The following is a 13,512-nucleotide window of genomic DNA, read 5'->3' as shown; positions in this document are numbered from 1 at the left end:
TTTAATGTGACATTTTCCAAATGTAGAGTCAAGGAAATGTTTTGAATACTTTGATTATAAATAATTGGAAAAGTTCACAGGAGATCTGAACAATTTTGCTCGGAAACTTTCTAGGTATCAGAGGTCAAATAGAGATTTATGAAGTAATAGCAACAGTAACTTACTGAATTAAGGAGTCAAGGGACAACATCGTAATGCTGGCATGTGTCATCTTTTGCAAAGGCTCACCATTTCACTACAGTGTTGCAATGTATAACTTAAGCTCACGATAGACGACCTTCCTTAATTTTGATAAGCTCAAGGTATCAGTTTTGCTCATACTTTTATTGGTCAACATTAAACCCTCACACTACTGTCTTTGGATCAAATAAGATCCTTCTATAAATTAAATAATTTTATTAAATAAAATTTATAAAGATAAGGCATTTTTTTATAATTAATCTTATCTTTTAGTTGGGTGTCAAAAAGTGCTGAAATGAAATCATCAGTATTCGACATGTTATCAAATGACCATCTTGATCATGCAACATTTGTAAATATTAGGGAATACTGATTCCTGACAATTTCCCCAACCAAGTATGAAGTTATTTACAACAAATGAAAGCATGACAAATATTATTATTGGGTCAAATTTGAAAATATTAATAAGTAGTAATTATGATTTTAACTTTTAGAGTATACGAAAATATTTGTGTTAATAATTGCATAAAACACTCCGGCTCCTATTTTCCCGAAACTTGTTTAGAAATATTGTAAGGGTTTTCCACTAGATATTTTGATCAAATAGGATCGTTTAGTTTCTATTGAACAAATCACTAAAATAGTCTTAAGGGATATATGCTAAAGCGGAGTGGAAAAGGTTTTACAAGAGATTTGTGAATAATTGATGTCACAATCGTATTTCTGCTAAAGAAGTTATATTAAATTCATAATGTATTAAATACTTAAAAAAAAAAAGAAATTAAAAGTCCACTAATCAATCCGAAAACACTTCAATGTATGAATGACCTCCGATTTAACACATTCACACTAGTCTTAGACTTGAAGGTCGGGGTTTAGCAACTTTTGCTACATGAGCAGTCACTCCTCTGTTTATTTTTTTTTATGCTTAAAAGAATCATATCATAGAGATAATAAAAAAAAATTGTTTATTATGTTTACATCTTTTCTTAGTGAATCATTTATGCATCTTCCAAAACATCATAAATAAACCCTAGCCGAAATTGACCAGATGAGGAAATTAGAGGGGAGAGAGAGAGAAAATTAGAGGGTAGAGAGAGAGAGTGAGGAAACATATTGCAATTGAATTTTATTTGATTGATTTTGCTTTGAAAATCTCTTTGCAATAGAACCACGATATAGATCTTATATGTATAATCACAATCGCGACTATCATTAGAAGCTAAGAGGCGTTCTTTACCTTGAGAAATAACATGGGTAGACTTTCAGGCGGAGGCCCCAATATCATCCACAGCTTGGCAGACGGAGTAACGATGGTGGTACTTCTAAATCATGGAGTGGTTAGGGTTTGTCTGAGAGAGTACAAAGAACAAATAATTAGATTTTGTTTTTAAATTTTTTTAAAGCCATGTCACCTTTTACATGTAATTTTAATTTTTTTTTCTCAAATGGATGTCATGTAACATATTCAGGTCCACATCACAAGAAGACGGAAGGGCTAACAAGGACAATTGCTTGAAGTCGAGGGGTTGATTTAACACGAAAAAAAGTACAGGGGCTCAATTGACCCTTTTAATAAGTTTGAGGGTTTCTGCTATACTTATCCCTTTTTATAACACTCATACGTGACACAAAGAAAATGGTGTTACTTTCTTTTTTAAAATGGCCGATCCACATAACGCGTTTGGTAGACAATTTTAACAGTAGCATATATTGTATATAATAAAGGGTTGTAATAAATGATAGCATATATGGTGATTGAAATGTTAATAGGTGTTTGATTGTACTTTTACTGATAACATATATTGTCTTAAAATTGTTGTATAAATTACGTGCATGTGTATTATGCATTTAGTAAGTGTATTGAATATAACAAATTTATTTATTACAACAATAGTGAATATAAAAATATTAAAGTTAACTTTATAATTAATAATAATTATAACAATAAAAAAAATTTAACTTTTGGATTTAGGGATTGGAAGTTAACAACAAAAGATTCGATTCGCAACAGGATTATCATGACAATCCACAACTAGGTTAGCATCAACGTGTTCAGATCGGGGATAGTATACTAAGCTGTCATTGTCGGACGTCGCATGATCATAATTCGGGCTTGATTGGCTTGAGGCCCATAAACCGAAGATGACCGTCGGCCCTTCATTAGTGGAGCTTCTTTATGCATTGTTGGACATCAGGTGCGACCCCCAAAGGGCTCTCTCTGTTTTGAACGATTTATTTGAGCATGACTGGTTCTGGACTTCGGGCCCATAAACCCATAAGAATGAATGACAGACTCCAGATTTCAGGGTTTAGGCCCATAAACCTATCATCTATTCACCAGGGCCCAAGCTGGTCCTTCTATTCCGGTTTGGGCTTCAATAGTTATACAATGTGTTTTGAGAGAAAATTTTAATGTAGAACCGGCCCGACTCAAATCACTAAATTCACGAGGCCCATAATGTGTAGAATAAGTCCATTCCAATAGCCCATATGGTTCTGAGGTCAATCAATATCCCAGTCCTCTTATATATAAGTAGTTATGTACCCTCCCTCTCGATGTCCGTCAGATCTATCCACAAATCGAGAAAACGAAAAAGCTTTCTGGCTAGGGTTTGTTCTCTACAACATCTGTGTGTGAATGGCGAGCCTCTGCACGGAAGGACGGGAGTCGAGATTGGAGAATCAATCTCCGCCCGACAAAAGGCCTAGAATCGAATCCGGAGACGGTTGCAACAAATCTGTTTGTGAAGGTGGATCCGATGACAAAATACCTGAATACGATGATGACGATGACGATATGGAGATGCCCGAAGACGTATGTAAAGAGTATGCTAGACAGGTTGAGGAGAGCGAGGTGAGAGCACTGCATATTTCACTTAATAATAATTATAGCGTGTTTGTCGCTTCAAGATTCATGCATACGCTACGATTTTGCAATTTATGAATTTTTCTTCGATGAACAGGGTTTTGAGGTCGATGACTTCAGTCAGTACTCTATGTTTAATATGGTTACACGTCTGGAAATTAATGACTATTTTCGCAATTTAGCCACTCCTTTCGCAGAGTTGGCGATAAAGCAGTTCAACGAGAAAGAGGTTGATTGTTTTGTTTTTTGTTTTTTGGATTTTTCTCAAGTTTTATTCATCCTACTCAAACATTCACTGTGCGTTTTTAATGATTGTAGAATACGAATTTTGTGTTTGTGAGGCTCTTGATTCTAACCTCAATGGTTGTCCGTGGTGTCGACTTGTATATTACCTTTGAGGCAAAGGATGCTGATGGTCAAATTAAAACCTTCCAAGCTCTAGTGTTGTTAGCGCCCGGAAAAGAGGAAGACGAGTTGAAATTTTGCAGGCTGAAACCCTCACACACCAAAAATCAAGGTAAATTAATTTTTTATAAATATGGTTAATTCTAATTCAATCTGTCAAAGCTTTGGGGATTGTTAGATTTCATTTTTCTTATAGTTTTCATCAACAATTCTGCAGCAATCCAGCAAAACTTGATCTCCATATTAACCTAGATCGGAAAACTGTGTGAGTTCATTGTGCAGGAAGGAGAGTTTTAACTAATCGTAATTGCAACAAAAATGATGCTTGGGCTACACAATAACTAATTTGACAAGAATTTTGTTGTGTATACTCAACTGTATAATGCATGATTCCCTTGGTTGACATTGTTTATGAGACTTTATATATTTTCTTTATGTATGAATGTCTTCTGAAATTTGAATTTCTGGATATAGGTACTACTGAGAATGAACAGGTTGGCAAGGCATCACTTTGTTGCTGATATCTGTCATCTCAGGTAACGTAGATTACTTCTATTTTACACAAGGATTAGCAAACCGTACATGTGAATCTCATTGGTCTGTTAATTGAACAACTGTTGTTGGTAAAGGATCCTTTACAAGCAAATACTAGACCATCACTATCTTGACATGTGGCTATGTTGATGAGTTGATTACTCTAATAATTAATGTTTTCCAAAACTGAATATGTATCAAAATTGTTGACCAGATTCAACAATAAAATTTCATGGAGGCAGTGATACTCGGACAAATTGTCAAAATAGCCATAGCTAAAATTTGGAAAAAGTGAACTACTTCTAATCTTAGCGCTCCACTCGTATCTAATATTGAGATACATAGTTCTTATTGTAGCTTCCACTAGGGATCCTTGGGAGTATCCTTACTGTGTATGTGTGGGCACTATCTTTATATATTATGTATTTATTTATTCTCTTTTACAAAAATACACTATACATGGTACAGGGAAAATTGTATGAAAATATGCTCAGTATCTAAAACTTTTAATGGACAAAATGATGAGCATAAAGTTACATAATCTTTGTTAAATTGTAAAGCCATCTCTGCCGTTTATTAGTTTGATGAACAACTACTTTCTTGACAAGATAGTGATGTGCCTAGCCTTTTGTCTTTTATAGTAGCCTTTGGTAAAGGAAAAAGCATACTTTGAACTTAATGTATCATTATTTGCATTTCTTTGTTGTTCTTTTGGTGTCTCTGGTTTTGCCTGGTGTGTCAAGGTTCTGATCCTCATAGTTGTTCCTCTTTTACTGAATTATTAATTATGATTTCAATTTAGTTGAAAATGTCACATGGAGTTATAGTATTTATAATTGTTTAACGTTAGAATTTAAACACTTAATGTTAAGGAAATTTTGGTCGTTCGGTATTTGGCATGTAGGGTGGTTAGTTTGGTCATTCATTTAGGGGTCGCCTTTTAAGGCTTACATATTAGTATTGGTGAGATTAAGCGTCGCTGCTGGTCCATGTATTTGCCTGTATGTCATTTCTGTGGGTTTGCTAAGTCTAATTGTTTTGCAATTTTACTCTCCTTCCCATAACCAAGAAATTATTGGAATTGCTATTCAGATCCATAAACTGACATAAGATTAAACAACCAAAGTTGAGAAATCTTATCCTTGTGATCATTTGGGTCTTGCAAACATGTGCTAAGGAAAAGGAAACTATTGAGGTTGAAGATGAAATATTGGAATTGCCAAATGTAATATATTCCCTGAATCAGTGAATTCTACAGTTGTAGAGGTTACTTTTTTTTTTTTTTTTGTTATGAATGCATATTGCTGCTCTTTTTTTTTGCAGGTGACTGAAGACTGAAGAGTTGACAACTATGGGTATTATTATGCTAATGGGACTGTAAAAAGGTGGTTTTATTTGAATGAAACAAAAGTCGGTAAAGGTTTTGAAACAACCATATGTATGTTGCAAGTGCACTCGTCTATTTGACATATCTTGTTATGGTTTCATTTGTGGAGTGGAACTATTTATGTTTGACCATTAGCTTATTTTTTTGTTGTGCTTGTTCTGACTAGATGTTGCAGTTGGCTAATGTATTAAATATGAAAATATGAATACTTTGCGGGTGGGTGTGACTGTACAACAATGAACATTTTTCTGGGTAGACTCTTATTAGGGAGAGATAATAAAGTTGAAGGGTTAGTAAGAGAAGGTGCTTTGAGGACAATTGTGAGGGTGTGCTTAGTTTAGTGTTTAAGGAGTGAGAGAAGCATTGGTTAGAGGGGATGCTGTTTGATGTAAGAAAAAACGTTTATGGTTGGTAGCGGGATGTGATGGGAAATATGAGAGTTGGGGGATAAGGTTGCATCAGAGTTAGCCCTTTGATGTTGTGGGATTGTGGGATCTGTTGAATGGTTGGGATGTGCCACTAAAGAAAGAACTTGAAGGCTAAATCATTGTTTATGTCCATGAAGTTTCACAAAATTCTCGAATGTCCTTAAAATTTAAAATTTATTGCTTATGTCCTTAATGTTACACAAAAATTTTTATTATGTCCTTAATGTCTTAAAAAGCTATTCATTTTTGCCATTTTCTGACAATTAGGCTACACAGGGTGGCAAACTGTAGTTACACGTCAGATTTAATTGTAAAATAAAGCAAACTTAAGAAAAAAAAAATTATGATTAATAATTTAACACCTGCAAAAAAATTTTAATCAATCAAAGAACACTACTGTTAACTCTTGTGAAGATGATAGATAAATCCATCGACCTCAAGTTGTCGGTGGTTCAACAATACAAATCATTGATTATACCCTCTACACAAAGCATCACATATAAAAGTTTTAATCACAAAATAATTGGATCCTTGAGAAATTTGTCGATAACTTCACCTAAAAACATAAATTTTGTGATCCAATATCATCTTTCAAAACGGCACTGATGTTTACTTGACCAAAAAAAAAAAAAAAAGAACATGGTTCAAGTGGGTCCCTCAGAAGGGATACTCCCATTTCCATGGAATTTTAACCAAGCACTCAACCCAATTAGCCTTTCAAAACTCCAACTACAAAATCAGGAAGTGCATCGCATATTGAGGGAGAGAGGAATGCTATGGCAGATTTGCTAGCGCGAGAAGGGGTTAGAAGATCATCTGACTATGTTTTATGGTTTTAATCTTCCCTAGTAGCTGTACTAGGTCCATTTATCTAGCTCTTTTCTGCTTTGCTTTGCCTTGCCTTTAGTTCTCTTTGGTTTTGTTTCTTTCCCCTCTGCCCTTGTATTCTGTTCAGGCCATCCATTTTGATGCCCTATTGTATCTTGTTTTCTTTGTTCTAATGCCTCGTTTCATAAAAAACAAAAAAAAAAAAAAAAAAGTGAATTGTGAAGTAGTAGACTGAAATAACAAACAAAAGTGATAGAGATCCCAATAAATGAGATTCCTATCATCCTAGTGACTAACATGTCACCCTCTGATTCAATCACTAGATTTTGTGGACCCCTACACTTACATCAATCAATGGACAAAATCAATTGCTAGGATGGCTGTGATTCCATTTACACTCGGGAGAAGGTAGATGAAGGCTAAGGGAAATTCGGGATCGTAGATGAAGGCCAAAGGAAATTCTTAACCGTTCAATGTGTGGTTTCTGACTGCCTTTTGACATGATACATGTGCGGAGCAGGGGGTCTCAAATTGTGGTTCTGGATTCCTCGGAAATACTTCGCAGGAAAAGCAATTTCCCTTGGCATATGGAATACATAAATTAATTTATTTCTTTCTTTCTTTATGGGAATGACACTAGAGACATTAGTATGAATCTTCAGTTATCTGGGATTGGGAGGGTTTAACTTCCACTGTATTAGCTAGGGCTGAAAGGGGAAAGCATGATAATCATAGTTTAAAGTGACATTTTCCAAATGTTGAGTCAAGGAAATGTTTTGAATACTTTGATTATAAATAATTGGAAAAGTTCACAGGAGATCTGAACAATTTTGCTCGGAAACTTTCTAGGTATCAGAGGTCAAATAGAGATTTATGAAGTAATAGCAACAGTAACTTACTGAAGTAAGGAGTCAAGGGACAACATCGTAATGCTGGCATGTGTCATCTTTTGCAAAGGCTCACCATTTCACTACAGTGTTGCAATGTATAACTTAAGCTCATGATAGATATTATCAGCATTCGATATGTTATCAAATGACCATCTTGATCATGCAACATTTGTAAATATTAGGGAATACTGATTCCTGACAATTTCCCCAACCAACTATGAAGTATTTACAACAAATGAAAGCATGTAAAGTCCATAGCTTGAAAATGTGATTTCCAATAATATGCTTCAAAAGGAAATTTGATTCAAGTACCAGAACCTTTGAATACTCTAATAACTAACCTAACAATAGGAAGTGTTCAAAAAACAAGACTGATTGGTCGACAATATCTTTTCTAATCAATTGTTACAAAAATTAACTCTGATCACCAACATCAGGATAAGAAAATTGGGAAAGCAAATACTCATCATTTATCTTCTCTCGGCTAACCTTGGCATAGCCATGATCACCCCACTTCTCGCCCCATGAATTTCGAATAAGATAGTACCTTTTGCCCTCCGGTGTAGTACTATATCCAACTACTAAAACCGCATGCCTGCCAAAGCACTTTTGGTTCTCGTCCGGAGGTGGTCCTTCATAAACACCATCCTAAAAAAAAGACATGAAGTTATATTAATATATATGAATAAGATATATAAATAAAAAATGATTTAATTGTGTATTCAAGTTAAGTGATATAACTTACCCCATTAAATTTTAACAGTGCAGAAGAAAATTTTATCCCCGCCGTAATAGGTTGTTTGGCAACTGCTTTGAGTATTTCTTCCTCACTCTGTCCCACTCTAGAGAAACCATTAATCCGTAACACTGGCTGTATAAATATAAAAATAAATAATAGATAAATCATCATACTATTAAAAAAATAACCAACAAAATACAAATATTTTTTAAAAAGAATTACCGCGGTAATTTCTTTAGGTCTTCCTCTCTCTGCCAGGTAGGGATAATGTCGGTCAAAGCATATACCATTCTCCAAAATCCAACGGTATGCATTATTGGGAGACGAGGTGAAACAGCCAGTGCCCCTCTGAACTCTATTTTTTGTTGGATCTATAACTACAGAATCAATTAGCTGCTGAACAGACAAATGCATCACAGAGGGATTGAATATTTTCTCCCCGAAAACCTCGTAAAAGACCTTAGGACAGAATATATTATACGCCCCCTCAATTGCAGCAGTAGATGCAAATGCCCAACAACACCCTAAAAATATATAATTTTAAAAGTCAACTGGTTTTAATAACAAAACAATAATAATTGTAATATTACCCAAAATGCAACAATTAATATCCTTACAACAATGTCCTTGATCACGAATTACAGTCAAATACTTTCTCCAATCAACAGCATCCTGTCCCAATCATCAATATGATAAAAACAAAAACAAAATAACAAACAAAACCATACCATTAACATATTAATAAGACGGAATAAATTTAAAAAACCAAATCAAAAAAAAACCTGTGATACATTATGTGAGACTGAAGCCATTTTCAACTTCAACTGCAAGTAAGAATACATAGTTAATAGTTTTTTTAGAGTTAAAAATACAAACAAATAAAACAAAAATGTCAAAAAAAAAACCCTATGGATCAGTAGAAAATATCACATTTACATGCAAACACCAAAACTAAATAGAGTTAAAATAGTGGGCTTGCTCCGCATCCAGGAGACCAAAGTGAACGCAACTGATAAGAGAAATCGCTGCCAAATCATGGATTGATAACAACATTAACACTATGATTGGTTAGTCGTGGGAACTGGAATGAGAATGGGAACAAGATGGGAATTCCAAGAATTCCAATGTTTGGCCCTTCATATTATAACCAAAAAAATTTTCTGAACTGCATGACTAAGAGAACACCAAGAGATACCCAATTCCACACCTAAATCAAAAGGCTAGCCAGAATAGGGGAATCAGAAAGTGTAAATACCATATGTAAATATTGCAATAAAATACTCAAAAAAGCTCAAATTAAGTGAGCCAAAAGCAAGCATTGGAGCAAAATCAGGGAAATCACCACAATAAGACACTGTCAATCAAGCAAACAGGTCTCAATATCCGGATGCCATAAAAAAAGAAGAGAAGACACGTTCCACAGCAGCAAATGAAGCAAATTCCCTTTCTGGCTGAAATACATGGCTCCTTAGGAGGGAGGAACCATCAGTTCCTTAGAATGGCCAAAAATCAATCCCTTCCTTTATGTTATTTCTCATACCTCTCATACCAAACATATGGATTCCTTGGGAATAGGAATTGAGTGTTCCGTTCTGACCAGAATAGACTAACCAAACATAGCATAATTGTCTAGCAGGAAATGCAGGAAAAAAAATATGGGCGGTATGTCAAAGAAATGGAACAAGACATTCTTCAAAGCCAGAAACTCATGCTACCCTACTCAGAACTTCAAATTGTGTATAATCGTTGTTTATGGTCCAACCAACACACATGAGAAAGAATCATGGGAGGAATTACTGAATCTCAATCTAGTTCACACTGATCGATGGTTAATCATAGCGGTATTTAAAAACAGTTTTGACAGTAAAAACGGTAAATCAGTTTCATGCTACTCATTATTGAACAACAACTAAATCACATTCCCTAAAAACCTTGAAATAACATTGAAATATGAGAAACCAAACCTGGAGGCTCCTGGATGCTAGAGAAATCTGAAGAACCTGACTGTAAGATGATGTTACAGCGTTTTGAAAATGGGGCCTTTGGTATTACTATATTAGGGTTTAAGGATGGTTCTTGACATGAGATTTGGGCTTGCACGTGAGATGAGATGTGAGGGAAAATTGGACTGGGCTGAAATTTTTTGGGTTGGATGGGAGAAGAGCGGGGAGATGGGTGGGCTTCTAGGGTGGGTGATGGGTCGGCTCAGAGGTGGGCTGAAGGTTTGGGGATACAGGTGTAGAGAGAGAGCAGACGGTTCCCAAAAATTTCCAAAAATTGCAAAACCAAACCTGAAAGATGTCAGAAATACTATCAAGAAACGAACAAGATTTGGTCTACTTCCTGCTCGATCCTGCTCGATGAGGGTCAAGTAGAATCCTTTAAAGGACGAACAAGATCTGGACCGTCCGTTCATGATGAACGGATGGTCTAGGTCTCGTCCGACCATCAAAGGGTTTTCACCAGTTGTGGCCATCGATGCCGATAAACTGAAAGACAGCAGATCTTGTCCGACAATCAAAGGGTTTTCACCAGTTGTAGCCATCGATGCCATGCCGATAAACTGAAAGATGTAGAGAAGCCAACAATTAAAATAAGGAGATGGAGAGATCATAAGTGAATATGAAGTGTTGAATGGAAGGGTTGAAGTGAAGCGAAGAAGATCTGCAGGTCTGCGCCTCTCATGAACTAAATTACCTCTTGCAGTCAGAGAGAAATCTAGTTGAGGAGTACGGATGAGCGGCTTTTGCTTTTGCCTCTTTAAGTCTATGTTTATTTATATATAAAGATAGCAATAGGGTTAGGGTTATTTATAATCCAACGGTTTAAAATATTTTCCTTTTTCATGTCCCTAAGCAATCCAACGGTTTATGATACAACTCTATTTGTCCTCGGCTGTAATTTCAACCTTCTGCTGACCAGTGTTTATCTTTTTGTCGGTTAGTGCAAGTGGCTTAGTAGGCTCGCTTTTTTATGTTTTATGTTTTAGCACCACGTGGGAGGAATGAGTACTGAAATAATGAATTTAACAAAAATTTAATTTTAAAAAAATACTTTTATGATATTTAATATTTATTTAGTATTTTAAAATTTATATATATATATATATAGCCTAAGTAAGCAAATATTTAATTCATTATCAACTCTAAACAAGACGCATGACATAATATTATTATTGGGTCAAATTTGAAAATATTAATAAGTGGTAATTATATTTTAACTTTTAGAGTATACGAAAATATTTGTGTTAGTAATTGCCTAAAACACTCCGGCTCCTATTATCCCGAAACTTGTTTAGAAATATTGTAAGAGTTTTTCACTAGATATTTGATCAAATAGGACCGTTTAGTTTCTATAGAGCGTATCACTAAAATAGTCTTTAAGGGATATATGCTAAAGCGGAGTGGAAAAGGTTTTGCATGATATGGGAACCGAAACGGTGTGCTACATATCCCAGTAAATTTTGTCCCAAAAACATCTCAGTCTATGTGGTATTGACACATCACCATGTGACATGGAAAGTAGATATTTTGTTATTTTTTTGAGACAAAAATACCTTTTTTTTTGTATAATTTCTTTTCCTACATAAGCTGACATCATTGATTTTTTTGTTTTTTTTTTTCTTGAACAAAAATTTTAAACCATTTATATCTAAAAATACATGTTAGATTTCGGAAAAAATTATATATTTGGAATCATCATGTAATCCTCTTTAAAACAATATTCATTGTCGATAAGTTTTATCGGACCATTCTCAATTACACTGTTTTTAAAATAATGTAATAACAATCCGGAAGCTTAAAAACAATGTAATAATAATCTGGAAACTTAAAAACAATGTAATAAAAATCTGAAATAATAAAAAAAAGAAAAGGAATCACAATATTTTTCAAAAAATTATGGAAATTGTTAAAACATAGAAATTATGCCTTAAAAAGGTAAAATTTATACTAAATTCACATTACAAAGGAGCATAAATCTTTGTTTCTTTATTCTTATTGAAATTATATTGTTTTGAAAAATAATGTAATTACACGTATGACATGAGAAATCTCATTGTTTGTTTTAAAAACATTGAAATTTGATAACGTAACAGATATATTATTGACAAAGAACTAGAATTGACCCAATTTTATTACACAATACATTGTGTCATGTGTTCTTTTGCCATTACATTGTTTTTGAAAAACAATGTAATAGCTATCCGGAATATCGAAAAACAATATAACAGCAATCTGTACCATTAAAAAATAATGTATAATAATCTACAATACTAAAAAAAAATATCATAACGGATGTTTGAGCTTAGGCCTTAAAATTGAAATGTTTCCTGAAGAATTTAAATGAAATAAAGCAAGTTGGTTATGAAAAAATTGATCATGACCAACTTTCAAGGCAGATTAATTTAAGTTGGAGAAACTACGAAATATGGATTAGAAAGAGAAGAGAGATCCACGTGCTTTAATGGTAAAAGTTGAAGATAAAGCTTACAAAACACGAAAGATGCCTAAATCCATTCTCTTTTAGTCACCTATTGGTTCATATTAAGTCATGTTCACTGAGGACCTGATGATGTTGCTGCCATCAATGCGGACTTAATTCATGTTCATCTGATATAGCCATGGCCTATGAAGACGACCACCACCACCACTTTGTCACATAAAAGATAAGACGCTCTTCGAGATAGGAGAGAGGGGCTGAAATGAAGGGCGAGAGACGTTGCTAGCTGCCCCAGATTTATCAGTAAAAAAAAAGTGAGAAGAAAATATATTTTTTAAATAATCCAACTCAGCAATCCTAGTCAACTGCCACATAGACTGAGAAACTGTTGGGATCTAATAATGCTGGGATATTTAGACTTTTCGGAACCGAAAACTATTAGCCTTACAAGAGATTACTGCTAAAGAAGTCATATTAAATTCATAATGTATTAGATACTTAAAAAAAGAAGATTAAAAGTCCACTAATCAATCCGAAAACACTTCAATGTATGAATGACCTCCGATTTAACACATTCACACTCTTAGACTTGAAGGTCAGGGTTTTGCAACTTTTGCTACATGTGCAGTCACTCCTCTGTTTATTATTTTTTATGCTTAAAAGAATCATATCATAGAGATAATAATAAAAAGATTGTTTATTATGTTTACATCTTTTCTTAGTGAATCATTTATGCATCTTCCAAAACACCATAAATAAGCCCTAACTGAAATTGATTAGGTGAGGAAATTAGAGGGGAGAGAGAGAAAATT

The 13,512-nt window shown here is 34.3% G+C and overlaps 2 protein-coding genes across 4 annotated transcripts; one reads left to right on the top strand and one right to left on the bottom strand.

Moving 5' to 3' along the window:
- Positions 1-2,729: 2,729 nt before the first annotated feature.
- LOC119995873 (UPF0725 protein At4g29550-like) lies at positions 2,730-5,538 on the top strand. Its single transcript, XM_038842374.1, has 5 exons — positions 2,730-3,037; positions 3,147-3,278; positions 3,368-3,566; positions 3,929-3,990; positions 5,312-5,538. Exons 1-4 carry the CDS (start codon positions 2,822-2,824, stop codon positions 3,973-3,975), a joined length of 594 nt encoding a protein of 197 aa, XP_038698302.1. The 5' UTR covers positions 2,730-2,821; the 3' UTR covers positions 3,976-3,990; positions 5,312-5,538.
- Positions 5,539-7,757: 2,219 nt separating this feature from the next.
- On the bottom strand, positions 7,758-11,014 carry LOC120000401 (ervatamin-B-like). Of its 3 annotated transcripts, none has more exons than XM_038848490.1 (6): positions 10,958-11,014; positions 9,043-10,823; positions 8,878-8,932; positions 8,483-8,784; positions 8,267-8,392; positions 7,758-8,169 (listed from the first exon to the last, which is right to left on the bottom strand). In XM_038848490.1, the coding sequence occupies exons 2-6, from the start codon at positions 9,100-9,102 to the stop codon at positions 7,936-7,938; spliced, it is 777 nt and encodes a 258-aa protein (XP_038704418.1). In that variant the 5' UTR covers positions 9,103-10,823; positions 10,958-11,014; the 3' UTR covers positions 7,758-7,935. The 3 variants fall into 3 exon arrangements, with proteins under 3 accessions (XP_038704418.1, XP_038704424.1, XP_038704411.1); XM_038848496.1 differs by having other exon boundaries at positions 9,043-9,084; positions 10,225-11,008; XM_038848483.1 differs by having other exon boundaries at positions 9,043-11,008.
- Positions 11,015-13,512: the final 2,498 nt, after the last annotated feature.

This window comes from Tripterygium wilfordii, chromosome 1 (genome assembly GCF_013401445.1).
Source record: "Tripterygium wilfordii isolate XIE 37 chromosome 1, ASM1340144v1, whole genome shotgun sequence".
NCBI classification, from domain to species: domain Eukaryota; kingdom Viridiplantae; phylum Streptophyta; class Magnoliopsida; order Celastrales; family Celastraceae; genus Tripterygium; species Tripterygium wilfordii.
The sequence above is the reverse complement of the archived record's forward strand: the minus strand, read 5'-3'. Positions and strand labels throughout refer to the sequence as shown.

Coding starts and splice junctions, on each gene's coding strand:
- LOC119995873 (XM_038842374.1), top strand. CDS start 2,822: ATGGCGAGCCTCTGCACGGAAGGACGGGAGTCGAGATTGGAGAATCAA. Junction 3,038..3,146: donor GACAGGTTGAGGAGAGCGAG/GTGAGAGCACTG, acceptor TTCGATGAACAG/GGTTTTGAGGTCGATGACTT. Junction 3,567..3,928: donor CTCACACACCAAAAATCAAG/GTAAATTAATTT, acceptor TTCTGGATATAG/GTACTACTGAGAATGAACAG.
- LOC120000401 (XM_038848490.1), bottom strand. CDS start 9,102: ATGTATTCTTACTTGCAGTTGAAGTTGAAAATGGCTTCAGTCTCACAT. Junction 8,933..9,042: donor TCTCACATAATGTATCACAG/GTTTTTTTTTGA, acceptor TGATTGGGACAG/GATGCTGTTGATTGGAGAAA. Junction 8,785..8,877: donor TCGTGATCAAGGACATTGTT/GTAAGGATATTA, acceptor ATATATTTTTAG/GGTGTTGTTGGGCATTTGCA.